Source organism: Enoplosus armatus, chromosome 11 (genome assembly GCF_043641665.1).
Source record: "Enoplosus armatus isolate fEnoArm2 chromosome 11, fEnoArm2.hap1, whole genome shotgun sequence".
Classification (NCBI taxonomy): Eukaryota; Metazoa; Chordata; class Actinopteri; order Centrarchiformes; family Enoplosidae; genus Enoplosus; species Enoplosus armatus.
This window is the reverse complement of record NC_092190.1, coordinates 2,773,714-2,791,813: the sequence shown is the minus strand read 5'-3', so window position 1 is coordinate 2,791,813 and position 18,100 is coordinate 2,773,714. Positions and strand designations below refer to the sequence as shown.

Genomic DNA, 18,100 nt, shown 5'->3' with positions numbered 1-18,100 from the left:
ATTTTTCCATTTGCTTCTTTGCTACCAAGTACACGATCCTGCTCACTACTCCACCAAATCCGCGGCTGTGAATAGTCCCCACAGCTCACTCCCCTTTTGGGAAACATTTGCTACGGCTCAAATTGGCTTCGGACTGAGAGCCACAGACAGCGAGGCGAAGTCAGAGAGAACTAGTGCTGAGAGACGCACTAAGGCATTATTGGTTTTGGCCTTTTCAAAAAAAAAGTCCTAATTTGCCCAAAACACACCAGAATTATACCGCTTTGTGCAACCAATGAACTTAGACATCTATCTGAAGTCTGCATGTACACATATATAATCCCTCTGCTCATTAGGGCCATTTTCCGCATCGCATTTTCATATATTGTCGTTTGAAACAATGAAGAAAGGGAGCTTCGGTGACAGTGAGACTGATTCCCAGGACCGGCTCATTGTTGTTGATGTCTACTCGGTGAAGTGGGACTCTGCAGCTTCCAGTTGCTCTAATCTTGTGGGACAGCAGAGAGACTCTGAGAGTTTCTGTGGGAATTACTGTCACTCCCCCACGCTCTTATTAGGAACCCCAGCCCCTGTGGCTTTTACGCAGACTTTTAATTGATGCCCAGCAACACAATGTGCGTGCCTTTGTGTATGTGAGTGTTCGGTGTGTAAAAGTGTGATAATGTTATTGAAATGAAAACAGGCCATTTTTTCTTTTTTTCTTTTTTTGAATTCACAAATTTTAATTCACGTCAACGCTGGATGATTTTTCATTGGAACTGCATTTGAGTCGAACCCTGATTCCTGTCATACAGAAAAGCACAATATTGTCATGGAGTTATTGGAGTCGACGTAATAATTAAAAGGCAGGTCATCTGTTTGATTGTAGCAGCCGATCAGGATAGTCAAACAAGACGCTATCCGTTCTCAGAGATTGTTTTGAACATACTGTATACTTGTACACAACTGGCACCAGACATCAAACAAACAAACAAAAAAAAACAAAAAACAGTTTGAATTCTTTTTTAAATACTCTTGTGATTTGAATTTGCCTGGCACAATGAAATGAATTGATTTCACCGAGTCGTCCGAAGGAAACAGAAACAAAACAAAAACAGACTCTTCTTGTACTCCAAACTGGCTCAAACACTTAAAGTCACTCAGCAAAATAAAAAATAAAAGTATATCAATATCAATTTATCCCGTGTCGGGTATTTACAGACATCAAAAGTGAAGAACAGACTCAAACCTGCCACGTTTCTTGAATGGCTCAAAAAAGTAGATTGTCATCAACTGCAGCATAATAGCACAGTTTCGCTTTCTTTAACTATTTCTCTTTTCAATAAGTCTTATCTACTATTTTTGGGAAACAGAACTATGAAAAAATTGGCATAATACAACATAAAAGGACTTTTCTTTTTTTCTTTTTTTTTTACCCAATAACACTCAGTAACTGCTTCTTTTTTTTATTTCCTTTCACTCTCCGCTCCCTTTCGTCCTCTTCTTTCAGGGCAGAGGGCTCTTAATGTCTCTTGTTGCCCAAACAGCCGCCCAGTTCTGAAAACCAATATTTAAAAACCATGGAAATAAAAACTAAAAATAGCACGCGATGACAGCAATTCTAACCATAATAACAACAATAATAACAATAATGATAATAATAATCATGGATAAAGATAGCAATAAATAGGGTTGGTGAAGTTTAAGTGCGGGTAGGTGTGGTGAAACACAAGACTGTGGGCACCAATTAGAGAGAGGAAAAGGGGGGGGAGAGAGTGAGATGGAGAGAGGAGAGGAAGAGTGGAAGGGGTGGACTACCGCACATAAAGTGACTGATTGTTTGGCTGCTGAATCTCCGCTCTGTCCTTCCTTTCTTGACATTTTTCTCGCCACATGTTGGCAGGCGATGCCAGGAAGGGCTCAGAGTCGTGGGTACACAGGCCCAGAGTGTCCCTCCACGCCACATCCTCTCGATGTCGGTCCACTGTCCTCCAGCCAAACTGTCCACTGTCATTTCTAAACCTCACGATGAGCCTTGAGAGGAGACGCAGAGGGAGGGGCGGCAGGAGTACATCACATCCACAAATATATCAGTGTCTTTGTGAACAGTAAGTGCTTGATAGGACTGGTAGTGATTCTGGAGTGGGACGGTGAGGGGCGAGGGCAGGTCGTGGCGTGGTCATTTCCTGTTTCCACCACGAAACGAAGCTCGTAGATGAACAGCGGGTGCCGTCTGTCCACGCTCTCAGGCAGGCAACAGCATTAGCAACATCAGTGTGTGTCCTGAGGATTTATAGGATTGCAGGGGTCTCGGAAAGGCCCCGGGATCCAGTCCATAAATGTCACTCAGCGGGGCAAATTCAACCCAGCTTGTATGTAGGGAGTCTGTATGTGACTGTGCTCAGACTTCAGAGATGAGGAGCGGGAACGATTTCTGGCCAGAGCCCAGTGTCTTTTCTGCCGATTGGCTGATTAGGAGAAAGTTCTGTGATGATTTCAGTTGTCCACGTTTCACTTGCGGAGATTTAGTTTCGTGTTTGCGTCTGTTTGGCGGCATGAGCAGCAATAGTTTGCGAGTGAATTGTTGTAAATGTGTTTGGGAAAACTTTCTTTCACAGTTAGACACGCTGTTGGGTCACAGCACACTGCGAACCTGCCTGTCTTTCGCTGAGGTTTTCACAGGTTTTCACAGATGTCTGTCTGAGAGTGTCGCTATAAAGAGTCTGTCCGGTTGTTTCAGAGATGTACAGTATTTCAGCCGAATGGTTTCTTGGTTGATCTGTGCCTCCTCAGACATTCACCTCACACAGCTTCTATGCAGCCATCTTCCATCAATTCAAGCCCAGTTCCTCGCTTCATTATCATAGACCTTCTCTTTATCTTGTTTTCTCTCCCTCTCTCGTTTTTTTCCTCGGTCCTCTCCTCTCTGTTAGTCAGTCTCTACCTCTGGTAGTCAGCCTGCTCTCTGGGACTGGATGAGGAGCTCCCGGGGGCCAGAGGGCCACCAGGCCGGCCGAGCCCCTTGTCCTTGCCTTCCTCCTGAGCAACGTTGGTCCCTGAGGACGACTGGCTGGAGTTGGAGCTGGAGGAGGCCGGAAGCTGGTTCAGCCCCCCTGTGCTCCCACCGCTCCCCTCTGTGGACTGGTAGATCTCCTCAGCTCCGTCCTCGCTGGACTCTGGGTCCTCTGAGCCCGAAAGCAGCTCCTCTTCTCTGTATTCACTGACGTCCACACCTCCGCTGGCGGCAGCCCCCTCACACAGCTCCTTGAGGCGCCCGTGGTGCTTGACGTGGTAGCGCTGGTTCTGGAAGAACTTGATGATGGTGTGTTTGGGCAGGTCAAGCTGTGCTGACAAGGTGTGGATGGCCTCCTGGTCTGGGTACAGGCCAACATCTTGGATGAAGCTCTGCAGGATACCCAAGGCCTCCAGGGAAATCTAGAATTCAGGAAGGATACATGGATAGAGAACGTGAATTAAAACCAACTGACCCACACGCCGAAATACACAATCATCACGTCGTCGGTCCTGATGAGGGTCCTGAACAGAGAGAGTAGAACAACATACTGTACCTTAGTGCGGGATCGTGGCTTCTTGTTGCTCCCAGTACTGCCAACAGTACCGTGGAGACATCCGCCTGCAGCTCCTGCCCCCACATTCTGGGACGCCTCCTCGTTCACCGGGGCAGATAGCTGCTCTTCACGCATCGGAGACAGGCGGTGCTCCTTCATCGGGGCCGGGGGTGGCCTGTGAAGTGCCTGACGAGAGAGACAAAAGAGCTGATTAATGGGGCACAGTGACCCCTGATCAAGACTGCAGCCAGGACTTCATTCAAACCTATGTAATGAAATGAATGACAATTATGTTACTTAATAATAAGTTGTATGATGCAACACGTCTTATAAAACAACCCGTAACACTCCAGCACACAGTAGCCAGGGCTGCAGGGTGAACAGAGGGTGAGAACAAGTGTTTCACAGCTCACAGAGCGTCACGGTCTATTAACCACCTCCAAGGCTGGCGTTTAGACCGTGTCCAGTATACCTTTGACCTAATGGGTGTTAGATTAGCTCTAGTAAAACGCCAACCACCTGTCTGCCAGGAAGTCTCTTATTTACAAACTTATGACACCCCATCACTATTTAACCAGCCCCATTCAAGAGGACAAAGTAATGCAATCATTTTAGATTAGTACTTCGATTCGTTCAGTAACAACTGCTGTGGTTCTACAGCAGAGAGCGAGAGGAAACATGCAAAATGTGGAGGAAAAGGTTGCCAGAGTCAATGAAACCTTTCATGTAAATCTCTTAAATTAACACTGTTGCAAGAGTGCAAATTCAATGAATTGGACAATTACTTTCAACGTATTACAAAGCAGTGGGAGAAACGTTGTTTTCAGCCTTAATTTAAGAACGTACTTCAAGTCTTACAGAAGTTTGTTTGATATTTGGTGCACAGAAACAAAACAGTTTATGGTGCAAACAGAAAAAATGCTAATTGTGAATATCACACAAGCAGATAACAAGTAATAAAATGTAAAAAATCGCTCCTTTGACACCCTGGTAGCTAGTACAGATCTGACGACAAAAAAAAACACCAAAACAACGAAATGATTATTTCAGTTTGATCTTTTTTTGAGCCACTTTAGAACTCCAGTTTGTCGAATGATATTCTCAGTTAAGCAGTATATTATACACACATAATATATCTGGCCTTAAACTGTTCATTACCAATCAAGTGGAGCTCCCTGACTGGCTGCCTGGTTATTGATTCAATTTGACCTGTTTGATTGAACAACAACGTCTGCAGCCTGAGCGGAAGCGCAGCTTGAGAAACCAAACTCAGGGCAAAAAAGTGCACTTTTACTGCTGCTGGTAAAGCAGTTGATACTGCAGCACATTCACACTGGAAAAAGAGGAACTTCAGATGAGCGCTTCTGGACTTTTATCAACTCAGATTTTCCAGTGATCCAGGTTATGACAGTTTGGCAAAAGGAGCTCAATGTTAAACAGCTTTCCAGCAACATTTACACACACACACGTGAGAAGGGCTGGGAAGGTGTAAAGAGAAAACAGAGCTGGTAAATAAAGACAAAGAGAGAAGGTGTAGATATGTGTGTTTGTTGTTCTGATGGGTGGATCTCTCTCCTCTGGCTGTCAGGAGCGGCGTGAGGGCTGTTTGACAGCAGCGAGGAGTGTTGGGAGGGAAAGTGGGGACTTTGGTTGTTTGTCAGAAGGTAGTGGCTGTTGTGAGAGCGTTGCGGTCGTGTCCCGCCCGCTCGCTTTAAGAGCAGGGAGGGGCCTCCCCACTGGAATGCCCAGCTATAAATCTGTGGCGCATTAAAATTAAAGGACCCACATAAAGATAATAGTCATTCGCTTTTCTCTCCCTCTCTTCAATAATAACAGGGTATTACTTAAATAATATTGAGGGCAGGCCAGACCATGAAATTGCTCCGATTTCATTCGCAGGGGCTTTATTTTCAGGGGGCGGGGGTGACCAATTTACAGGAATTCAGTAGGTTTTTTTTCCTTTTTTTTTGTCATTTTTCTCTCTCCCTCCCCCAAATCTTCTGTTTCCTTCACGCGAAGTGACGGTTTTAGATATTGAGAAACGACTGTAAGAATGCTGGAAAACCAACAGCAGAGAGAGTGAGAGACACAGACCAGAGAGAAAAAAATATATTTACCCCTGCCCTAATGAGGACCACACAGCCACAAACATCCCCCCCCCATACAAACTCACTGAGACACTTAATAACTAAATTGAGGGTAAATCATGGTGGGGATTGCGAAACCTACCATCTTCCGGCCTCCACCCCTTGCTACGCTTATTTGGGCTGACAGCAAGGACTCTTGGATCAGTCGCCACACACACACACACACACACACACACACACACACACACGCATGCACCGATGGCGAGGCCTGGTCTCCCTCATGCACTAATGATGATGTTAGAGAGCAGAGCCAAACACACACAGTTTGGCTCCTCCGAAGTTTATCTCGTCTCTCTCTTCATTCAACCGGCCGTCCTCTTTCTTCCGTGCTTCTTTCATACCTTAAGTTTTTCTCCCTTTAGTGTCTTTTCCTTCTCTTCCTCTCCCCGACTACACTCTCTCCTCCCTCCTCCCGCCCCTGCTCGCCCCTCAGTTCTAATGCATCAGGACACTAATGAAGTGGGCCTCTGCCAAGCCAACATGACTCCACATCCAAATCAGCCCTGAACTGGTGGATGCCAGGAGCCCCCACCCTCACCTCTTTATGTCCTCCACCTCCCTCCACCCCTCTCCTTCTCACCGCTGTCCCTCCCATTGTAACTCCCCACTCTTTACACCTTCAGTCCCAGCTGGCTGAGGCCTTGTGCTCTTCGACCTCCACCGTCGGTCCGTAGATATTGTCTGTTACAGTCTTGGGTCTTAGTTAAGCTGAGACTTATTATATTCGGTCTATATTAAGAAATTCCTCTGAATTCTTCAGAATGGGTGAAAATCTGATTTTAAGAAATTACAAATTCAAAAGTCTGGCACATAAATCTACAATAAACTGGTGCAAAGATCTGGACTCTGGATCTTCGCCACACTTTCTCACTGCGAGCGTTTTCTGAGCTCCACATGGCGAAATGACTCGTGGTAATCAGTCAGTCTTCTTACAGCAGGCAACTCGACTTTTGGGTGTGTGGGAGCATCAAATCCAGGTGATAGTCATTAAACTGATCTGCTCCTTTCAGTAAATATGATTTAAAAACTGAAAAACAGTGAGCCTTAGTCATAAGTCATGGAGACTAGACTTACACCCCCCGGAACAATTACCTAGAAATGTTACCCAAGGGGGGGCAGGATGACTGGAAACCCCTGCACGTCACTGACCAACAAGTCCTCCAAGCTAAATGACAAAAAAAGGTCATTTGTCATTTCAGCCATTTTCTGATTTTCTATTGGCCATTTTTTGGTTAGGTTTAGAGACGAAAGCTACTTGGTCAAAGAAAAAAGGACAGATGGTGGTTTGGGTTGAACAACCACTTGTTTAAGGGCAAGAAAAGGTCATGGTCATGGTTAAAAGAAGACCTACAGCATTAGTTGAGGTCATGGTTAAAATAAAACAATGACTTGTCAGAAGAAGCAGACGTCACACCCCCGACCTCCTCCGCCACAATAACGACAAGCACCTTCCTCCTTTGCTTAATAATAATTAGTACTTTTACTTTTAATACCTATAAGTATACTTAGCTGATAATACTTCTGTACTTTTTATTTTTGGACACTTTGACTGTAGGAATTGTACTCATAGAGGAGTATTTTTTTAAATAGTGGTCGAAAGTGGTAGGAGCTCACAGTATGTTTGGCCCCTTTCACCTTCATCCCTCCCTTCCTGCCTTTTCCTCCTCCCATCAGCTCTGACCATTACACTTTGGAAGAGACTTCATGTCACTTCAGAGCAACACAATACAGCGCTGCTCTCCCAAAACCACAAGCACTGGAGCCCCGCGGCCAGAGCAGCTCTTCTCATGGCATGATTCAATATTCCTGAAAAACGTCTCTCTTTCCCCCCCCCCCCCCTTCCATTCGTCTCACTATTTCCTCTCACTCTCTCTCTCTCTCTCTGTGTCTCTCTCTCCTGGCAGCGCTGTGAGTGCACTGCAGTAAAATGAAAAAGTTTTCTTTTAAACGTAAATCAAGGCAAATTACGGCGCAGAACTATGAAAGAATTATAGAACATGAAATATTCATCTTCTCCTTAATGAGCTCTGGTCCTCCAGGGCCCCTAACTCTCTCTCTCTCTCTCTCTCTCTCGCTCTCTCTCGCTCGCTCTCTTGTTCACTCTCTGTTTTGTTGTGGGGGGGATTGGGGGTGTGTGTGACCACCAGAGACACCATTAACACAGAGATAAATATGTAATGAAGGAAAAATCACTTTTCTGTTAGTTTTGTGCATGACTTCACCTTTCCTGTTAATCAGTGTGTTTTTTTTATTTTATTTTCTCTCTCTCCATCTGTCTGTCTGTCTGTCTGTCTGTCTTTCTCTCACTGTTGTATTTCAATAAGTGTGTGCGTTGCTGCGATTCATGAGGACTGGATCCAGGCTAAAGGAGTAGATGAGTCACTGCACATTTCCTCTTTATTTTTTGTAAAATAATGTTTCTTTGATGAAAAACTGTGTACACGTAATGTTATTGAGGCTAGCTGGGAGTGCAGGCTGAGTGTGTGTGTGTGTGTGTGTTTGTGTGGTCATGTATGTGTGTATGTGCGTGCACACACTTGCATTGTTGCATTTTTATTTCGCTCAAACTGTGTGTGGTATTCATTCCATTTATCTGCAATTAAACAATTAACTTAATTGTGGTTTGCCAAAAAGCCCAAACTCCACCCTGCTACAGTGAATAAGAGGCCACCGGGATGAACTGAACTGAATGTAGAGGGGGGGAGGGAGAGAAGGGGGAGAGGGGGTTGGGGGAGGGCGAGGCAGTTACTTCCTCTCTAAGGGAATGAATGAAGAATACACACATATTGTTGTAGCTTTGACATTATTCCCCAAATGTAAAAGAAAATACAATATGAGAAACTGCAGCTAAACATGTGGATGCAGTGGTGGAAGAAGTACTTCAGTTTTTCACTAAAGTAAAAGTACCAATACCACAAGGACCCGGAGATCAAACCACCTAAATCACTACTAATTACACTACTCACTACTATTACTAATAACATTAACGATGGCTCAGTTCCATTAAAGTGTCCCAGTAAGCCATGAAAGTGTGACCGTGAACCAGCATGCACAATACCAGGATCCTGAAGCTAAATGGAATCAAGCCATTTTTACACCTGTGCTTTTCCCTGCAGCGACACGTCAAAATGTCTTCTGTGAAAACTTTTTTTTTAATTCAATGACTTTTTTTAAACTTTATTTTTCAAGATTAGTTACCAAGAGGTCAGGGTCGTTGTGGAGGATCACGTGATCTCTTAAAGGGCCACTCCAGTGATTTAACACATCGAGATCAGTTTACTCATCATGGGAAGCACCGCTCCGCTGCTGTAAACACAACGTCTGAAGTCTCTGGTGGGAACTTTCTCTGAGAAAGTGATACCTGGTGATGTCATGATTTTCTTGCCCTGGGCTCGGAGGCTTCAGATTGGAGTTTAAAAGACGTGGGCAGTGAGGGTCTAATGAGGAGACGCTATCGAGTTGCATTATGGGAAGCGCAGCGCTGACCCATTTAAGGGACCACCGTAAAAGTCAGACGTCTCGGCCTCTGCTGCACCATTTTTTGACCTCTCTGGTCGTAATTTGCCTCTCGCCTCTTTATGGATTTATTGGCTCACACATGATGATCACCTAAAAAGAGAGAGAATAGCGGTTTTTCTTGACGGCAGCGATTTGTTGCTCTTTTGGCAGTAGGCACCGTCTGTATGAGATGCCAGTGAAGCGCCTTCGGATTGAAGTGAGACACAAAGAGATGGGAGGAAGGGCGCAGTGGCTGTTACTTCTTGTTCTAGTCCACCACTCCTGGGGTCTCGGCCACGGTGAGTGGTCATATACACACACGCATAAACACCCCCAGACTTGCAGCAGAAATCAATTTAGCAAAAACAATAAAGAAATAATTTATAAGGGCAGACTGTGCCAAATTAGCTGAGGGACGCACTTAACTGCTACAGCCGTATGAATAAGAGCTGTGGAGCGAGCACCAGGACGGTGTCAGTCATGAAGAAATGTGATGCTGCTGAGGTTACTGACATGCACACATACACACACACACACACACACACACACACACACACACAGCACCTGCAGACACACTGTGACACAGTCGGAGAACTCCCAGAGCGCCCAACATGCAGAAATGGCTCACGCTACTGTAAATACAGTCCAGTCCAAACACACACACACACACACACACTAACTGTACAGCTATGCCTCAGCGCTGCATCCATTTTTCATGTGTATTGTGTGGTTGCTGGTGTGCAGTTTTAGAGACCCTCTTATTGTCCACAACACAAAAGAGGGCTCACATTACCAACTATCAGTGTGAGATGCTGTGTATGTGCATGTGGGGCAGATGGGACACATGTGTGGTCTGTGGTGGCAGGCTGGCTGGAGCCTGAGGTTGGTGGGGGGGGGGGGGGTGGCTTCATCTGGGACCGCGGGGGGGGTCTGAAGACAGCAACACGAACACACACTGAGTTTATACACTCGTGCACACACCTCATTTCCCCATTAATAAATCACCAGTGTTTCACCACAGTTCATCTCCCTGTGTCTCTCGAGGTGGGTGGGGGTGATGGTGGTGGTGGCGGGGTTACAACATGGGCGTCATGAGGGTGAACTTTATTTTTAGTCTTTGCTGAGAGTGTGAGAGGAGCAGAGGAATGTGTTAATGGTGCCACCACAGCTTCCTCCCCGTCTTCCCATCAGCCTTTAATACAGAGCTCTGAATGGAGGTTGGAGGTGGGCGGAGCCACAAAACAGCCCATAGGATTCATGTTGAGACGCTAAATGGGTTTCAGTGTTTGCCTGTTTTTGATTTATGGCATATGGTATATACTATATGTGGTATATAATAGCTCTGCATTGGGGGGCAGGGTGGGCCGGCGGTTAGACAGACTATCTCTCAGCCGGAGGACCTGGGCTCATTCTGAAGTGTATTCAGTAAGCAGGGAATTCAGTTTGTGTTTCTGACCCTGACCTTTTGACCTTTTTGTAGGTTAGTGACGCATATTCTATTGTTGTTGCTCTGAAATGTGCTTATTCACTTTCTTTCAAATGATGAGAAGATCAATATCACTCTCTAATCTGTCCAAATGAAGCTGGAGCTGGCAGACGGTTAGCTTAGCTTACGATAAAGAATAGAAAACAGGGGGAAAGAGCTAGCCTGGCTCGCGGCACCTCTAAAGCTCACTAATTAACATGTTACAGCTCGTTTGTCTGATCCGTACAGACACTTAAGTATACAAAGGGACTATTTCTTGGCCAGGAGCAGTGACTTCCTGAAGTTCTTTAAAAAATGACGCTGCGACTATCAGGTTGACACGACAACATTCTCCTCTCAAGTTATATTCAGTTGCTATTCCTGAGCTTTCTATCATACCATATGATATTCTTCAGCAGGCAGAGTTTGCTAGATGTCATGGAATTATAGATTAACATTGTTTCAGGACTTCTTCTCCATGTAAGCTTAAAGTTAATCTGCTGATGAAGATCACGTGACCAATGACCAAAGATCCCCTGAAACAAGCGAGCAGTAAAAGTGGCTTCAGTACCGAAAATACCAGACTCTGCTGAAGTCACTAGATCGAAACGCCCCACCATCTGAGTAGAGAGCCGACAAAACAAACATTGTGGATGTAGAGGGTGAGAAAAGATGTTTTTTCTTACATTTCTGTGGTGTCTGCTACTTAAAATCAATGGCAGATAAGGTATCATCTATATCGCTTCAGCGTCATAAAAAGACAGAGACAGACAGGCAGATAGACATAGTTCAGTGTGTGTGTGTTTGTCAGAGTAGGAGGAAAGTAAAAACATGTCAGTGTTTCCCGCATCGATCTCCCCCAGCCCTCATCCAGCCCCTGCCTCCCTCCTCAAAAACTAATGGGGCATTTCCTCCAGTGCCACACCACCCAGCAACACTGTTTACTCTTCGTTCCACTGGGGCATGGACACACACACACACAAACACATGTGCACACGCAACCAGATCAAACAGCGCAGGACATACTTATACCAAATGAATATAATAAGGAATTAATAACGACGGGTGTGGTCTCTGAGGGTGGAGAGACACAGTTTCATCCTTTTCCCCCCACATGATTGAAAATTCCTGGTATGCTCAATAATAACATTGCTATCTGGCTCAACTTAAGTACAATTTTGAGGTAATTGTACTTTATCTACATGATATTGTACTTTTTACTCCTCTACATTGATTTGATAACAACAACCGATGGTTAGCTTAGCTTAGCTTAGCACAAAGACTGTAAACGGAGGGGAAACAGCTAGCCTGTCTCTGTCCAGAGGTAACGAAATCCAGCGCCCCTAAAAATCACTAATTAACATGTTTGTGTGTTGTTGAATGTGTACAAAACTAGAAGTGTAAAAAAGGACAAGTTGTGGTTTTACTGGGGGTTACAAGTTGGACCATTTCATGACTGGGACCAGTTGCCAGGAAGCCAGTTAGTGCTCCCAGCCAAAAAATAGTCTGGCACATAACCCCCCCCCCCCTCTGTAAAACGGCAAATTGTCGTTATTACACTTTGGGTTTTGTGCTGATTATTTTGCACAAAATGTTGTAAGCATTAAGACATGTTGCAGGTTTGATCACACACTACCACTGCAGGCGATCAACAAAATGTAAATAATGACAATGGAAAATTAGCTTTTGTACACTGATCCAAAATGAAAACGGGTCAAGACGATGTGGTAAAAAGGATTCTTGTACATGGCGGTGAAGGAGGACAAGGTGTTTCCAGCCAATTTCAACAGATGTAAATGTTGTCAGATGAGGTGACGTGTGCGGGGAAATGTGTTTTCAATGCATATACCGGAGGTGCATGTTAACGCCAGCTGTTAACACTTATCCCGATGTCTGGTTCTTACCTGTGTGTCCTGTGGCAGGTGGAGGACGGTGTGCAGCCTCTCGTTGTGATGGTGTCTGGACTCCTCCTCGTACGCCAGGTCTCTGTCGGCCTGCTGCAGGGTCAGAAACCTCCGGATGGTGCACAGGTTCTCCCACAGAGTGCGGTTCTCTGGGCTGGGGTTCTCCTTCCACCGAAGCAGCTCACACAGCCAACCCTGGAGAGGAGACACAGACAGGACATGGAGAAAGAAGGTGGGGGTTAGAGAGAGAGAGGTGGAGTTGGGCAGTTAAAGGAATACTTCCATATTTTTGGGGAAGTACGGCACCAGTAAATATAAGGCTACAGCAGGTTAGCTTAGCTTAGCACAAAGACTGGAAACAGGTGGAAACAGCTAGGCTAGCTCAGTCTAAAGGTTAAAACATCTTCCTAATTTCCTTAAACCTAATTAACATGTCATGTTTCTAAAAACAAAAGTCTTGACATCAATGTGAGTTTATGCTAAGCTAAGCTAACCTGCAGCTGGATGTAGCTTCATATTTTTCGTACAGATATGAGAGTGGTGTCAATATTCTCAGCGAACTCTCGGGCAAGAAAGACAATAAGTGTGTTTCCCACAATGTCAGACTGTTCCGTTAAACCTGTCTTGTACATAGATTTTAAAGGATGGGGGGGGGGTTTCTGTTCCCCCTGAAGGAATATCCCTGTGGGCCGTCCTCGTTTCTTCTGTTTTATGAACCATTTTATGGGCCCCCTCCTAGCTGTGGAGCCCGAGAATCAACACCTTCCACCTACTTGTAATGACACTGGGTGAAGAAGAAGGATAATAAGGAACTTGAGAGGACGGACAAGTTAAAGAGATTTAAGCCAAAAGTTGAAAAAGTTATAAATGTGCAGGATGTGTGAGGTAAATGTGGGAAAGGAAGACGGGGGGAGGAGAGATGGAGAAGATTCAATTATATCTGCTAGACTGGTTCAGTTTGTGACACCAGCTGTTGTGTTCAACCAGCCACCTCGGGCAGCATGCACCGCTAATAGCCTGATCATCTCCTCTCTTCCTCTCTCTCCGTCCTTGTGGCCAGCTGCAGCAGATGGGTGCACTGAGCCGTGACCCTCAGCCACCCCCAGACCCGCCAACCTGGGGGACCTCGCTAACCGCACACACACACACACACATACGCACACAAGCACGCACATACTGTATACATGATGCACACATCTCTACATACCACCTTTCTCACGCTTACACCTGGCACAGCCACATGTGGCTACGTTTGAATTCAAACCGTATCCATAAATGAAGGGATTTAGCCCGTCCCCCCTCTGTTCAACAATGAGTGACTTTTGACCTCTTTAGAAATATGTTTTAGATGTAAGAGTATTATTTTTGTTTGTTTGTTTTTCCACATTTTCTCTCAAATGTAGTCCTTCCTGTCACAGCCAAACTCTCCTTTGGTCTGAGGAGGGGAACAAGCCTGCGTCTCTCCTCCTCTCGTTTCCTTCAGGTGGGATTGGCATGTGCTTCAGGAAATATTAAGTGTTTATATATCTACAAGCAGCAGAGGAGAGAAGCTGCACGGCTGGTAAGAGTGGGCGCCAGCCGGACGTTGTCCTTGTTATCCTCCTCCTTCACCTGGTGCTATTGCTAAAATGTTGTAAGGCGGTGATGTTTCTAGGGAACCACAGCTGGATCTATGTTGAATATCAGTTGTTAGCCTGCTAGCCAAGTTAGCTCCAGCACCTCATGCTTTCAACCGTGTGCAAGTACGTTTGCTTCAGCAATTCTGGTCTGACTGTGATTTAAACAGATTACAGTTTCAGATTAATGAATTAAAAATTAAGGAATGAATAAAAAACTTAAGCAATAGCTAACATTCAGTAACTTCCAGTGCTGCAGTACATCATGTTATAGTGATACAGAACTGTTCATACTGAGTGGCAGGTGATACAGCTGACTGTGTACTCTGTGACAGCGCTCCAGCTTTGCCGTTTTGGCTCTGATGCCCCCTGAATGCCCCACGTTTTGTGATATTTATCAAGCAGTAAATGATATCTTATTTTCTTGACTTGTCTGGGGATAAAAAAAAAAGCTCCCTCATTGCTGAGTTAAATTCCCGATTGGCCCACAAGACTGAGCCGACTGAGATGTAAGACTGGACCTTTGGTGGCTTCCTTTTCCCCAGCGAGCCCCTCACCTGGCTCTTGTTGGCGGCCACCTTTGCGAACAGAGCTTGGGACACCTTGGCTCTCTTCATCTCCTGCTGAATTTCGTCATAGATGCCTGACGTAATGTTGACCAGCGATTCCAGCTTCAGCGGGAGGTCAGGGGCCGGGCCGGACGGCTTCGGCTGGGCGAGAGGATCGACATGATGTAACACACAGTAAGTACAAATTACAGGCATACCATCTAGGACTCATATATATATACTAAAACTACTAAGAGATTTATCCGCAAAAGCAAATGTTGTGTATACATGTGAGGAGAGGTTATCAGCTGATGATCAGGCAAAGCTGCTCTGAGAACAGACATGCGGTGTTCCCTGTATGAGCATCAGCTGCACATCTGCAGCGCACGTCTCCACATGAATTTTGTTTACAGATCAAAGTCATTAAGTCCTTCCCTTTTGTCTTTCTTTGTTGTTTCTGTTTGAATGAACATGTATTGGCTCTCAGAAAGCTTGTATACACAGTGTTTGAAGTCGTCCACAAGACATGTACAGACCAGCTAGCTCACATTCCCTCAGTGTAAACGATGCTGAGATAATTTTACATAGACATAATAAGAATATACACAACTTCACCCAGAGCCATGAATGGCCATTTGCCCTGACATCACAGAGAGGTTCTTATCACTGATGTTGCTAAATTGTTATGTGCAGATGATGGAAAGAAATGTCCAAATGCTGTATAATGCCCTTTCTGTTTACAACATGCTCCTATGATAGCTTTGAAGCTGTTTCTGCATTATAAATGGACTTTGTTTAAGATAAAAACTCCCAGCATAGGTTTTTAAGACGCAGCACATGACGCGCTTTGTGAGGGCAAGTTGAAGATCGTAGATAACTCACCGAGTTGGAGATCTTAGTCTTGTTCTTCCAGATGGAGGCCCAGGTATCAGGGGTTATCTGGTCATCCAAGCTCCTCTCCCACACTTTCTATGCGCACACACACACACACACGAGACACATGGCATGTTACAATCAGATGTTTTGCATGATGACCGCACGTGCAGTCATCTCACTGTTTTCTTTCTATTGTGGCACGTTTGCTCCCACAAAAGCAACCATTTTGAAAATCCTCTTGAAACGTGTGATAACACAGTGTAGGCTCTTCTGGCTACAAGGCACACCAACCTGTGAGAGGCGTGGAGCTCCGGGGCTGGAGGAGTTGGAGGCAGGAAGGCCAACTGAAGGGTTCATGGTGCGCTCTCGCTCCTCCTGGTAGATCCGGTCTCTCTCGCTCTCAGGCAGGTTGAGGAAGTTCTGCATCGCTTTCAGGTTCACCAGCAGAGACTGCGAGGCCGTGCGAGGGTCTTCCTCCTTCCGCAGGATCTCTGACAGCAAGCCCTGCACAACAAAGAAACACACACATTTGCACTATTAAGTTTGCCAGAAGGTGACAATGTCTCTCTAATCACAAACCGCTATCCCTTAAAATATACAATACAAGCTAAAATGCATTGAAGTGGATTGTTCCAGTGCATCTTTACATGATTTCTTCTAAATGTTGGATGATTGGGAAACGTGCAATTGTTAAAAAATGGGTTAAACATTTGATCTATATTTTTTACTTATACATAAAAGGTTATTATGCTTATTTACACTTTCTACACATCATAACCTGCTGCTTGGTTGTTTGGTTTATAAAAAAATCTGACAATGGTGAGAAATGCTGTCACAATGACCCAGAACCCAAAGTGACGCCTTCACAATGCTTGTTTTGTCCCACCAACAGTCCAAACCTCAAAACTATTGCAGTAATTAAAAGGAAAAGCAGGACATTTTCACATTTGAGAAGCTGAAACAATGGCATGTTTGGCATTTTTACATGAAACATGATAATCAAAATCATTTATTTATAGCAAAGCATCATATCTTAAAAACTTTTTCATAAAATAGGTTTAAAAAAAATATTGATGTGTAAAGTAACCAGTAACTAAAGCTGTCAAATAACTGTAGATGAGTAAAAAGTACTCTATTTCCCTCTGAAATGTAGTAGTAGTATAAAGCAGCATGAAAAAAAGGCGTACTTAAGTACTTGAGTAAATGTACTTAGTTACTTTCCACTACTTTCCATATGGACCTGCTCCTTTTGAAAGAATGAATGCTATTCTTTGGTAAAAGTTGGTAAAAACTGAAAATATTCAGTATTAACATATGAGTTGGATGCTCACACAAATACATACACTTGTACACAGAGACACACACATGCAAAACTCACTAAAACACACCTGGCCTCTATACCAGTAGGTCTATCAGCCACCTCCCATTACAGTGATCTAATGGGGCGTGTAGTAACCAGTTTAGCACAGCCTGAATGCATCAGGTGTTTGTGCTGCTGCGAGGGCGGGGAAGGAGACTCAATGACCCAGCAAGCTACCCCGCCACGCTTCCGCTAATCCCACTGAAAATACCACGAGGCGGGTGACCACACAATTACTCGAGCCCTGTGTGAGGAATTACGGTCTATCAGTGACGTCAATTTCTATTTATTTCTATCAAATATGCCAATTATCTCTCACCTGATACATTGTGAGGAAACGCAGTAAGGATCGGACATGTTGCTCTCGCCTGCCACCGCAGGATGCAATATACTCATTTTCAGATTTCTCTACCTGAAGCTACCCTCTCCTATCCTTGATGCAGCACCTCGCTCTTCCTCTTCCTCTGACCATTTTGCCACCACACTTTCCCACCTGTCTCCTAACCTTCTTGACCACGGTCTGTCTGTTTTCCTACCTGTGTGCGGTTGAAAGCCACACGGGCGAACACGGCCTGGGAGACACTAGCTCTCTTCAGCTCGTCTCTGACCTGCTGGTAGATTTCAGAGGAGACCTCGGCGGCCGAGGGGTTGCTCCCGGGATGGTCGCCGCCAACTTTGGATGAGCCCCGAGGGATGGGCGGGTGGTTGAGGAACTGCTGGTTGAGGGCCTGGGGGTGCTGATGGGCCAGCAGGCGGCTAACGGCCAGTTGCTGGTTGATGAGGTGGGCCATGGCGAGCTGTTGACGCACCAGCTGTGGGGAGAGTTGGGGGGAGAGCAGCCCGCTTGGCCCCAGCAGGGGCTGCAGGGCACCTGGCGGGGGCGGTGGGGGCGGAGGAGGCACCTGGCCCGCACGGAGAGGAGGGCTGTGGTGGAGGGGGCCGTGAGGCGAGGGCTGTTGTTGGGGAGGAGGAGGTGGTGGCTGGGAGGGTGCCTGCGGCTCCCCAGATCCCGCCTTGAGGAGGGGATTGCCGGCCCCCAGGTGACTGAGCTGGGCCAGGCCGGCCAAGTGAGGAGGAGGTCTCTGGCCCAGCACGCAGAAGTCTGCCATGTTGTCTCTCTCTACTGGAGAGGAGACAG

The 18,100-nt window shown here is 45.7% G+C and overlaps 1 protein-coding gene across 1 annotated transcript in view; it reads right to left on the bottom strand.

The window, feature by feature from the left end:
- Positions 1 to 699: 699 nt before the first annotated feature.
- Positions 700 to 18,100, bottom strand: part of satb2 (SATB homeobox 2) — a 41,054-nt gene continuing 23,653 nt past the window's right edge. Inside the window, exons 8-14 of the mRNA XM_070914461.1 lie at positions 17,499 to 18,085; positions 15,894 to 16,106; positions 15,609 to 15,695; positions 14,736 to 14,888; positions 12,563 to 12,757; positions 3,549 to 3,755; positions 700 to 3,414 (exon numbers count right to left, since the gene is read on the bottom strand). Coding sequence (XP_070770562.1) covers positions 2,920 to 3,414; positions 3,549 to 3,755; positions 12,563 to 12,757; positions 14,736 to 14,888; positions 15,609 to 15,695; positions 15,894 to 16,106; positions 17,499 to 18,085 — 1,937 coding nt within the window. The 3' untranslated portion in view covers positions 700 to 2,919. The remainder of the gene's footprint in view (positions 3,415 to 3,548; positions 3,756 to 12,562; positions 12,758 to 14,735; positions 14,889 to 15,608; positions 15,696 to 15,893; positions 16,107 to 17,498; positions 18,086 to 18,100) is intronic.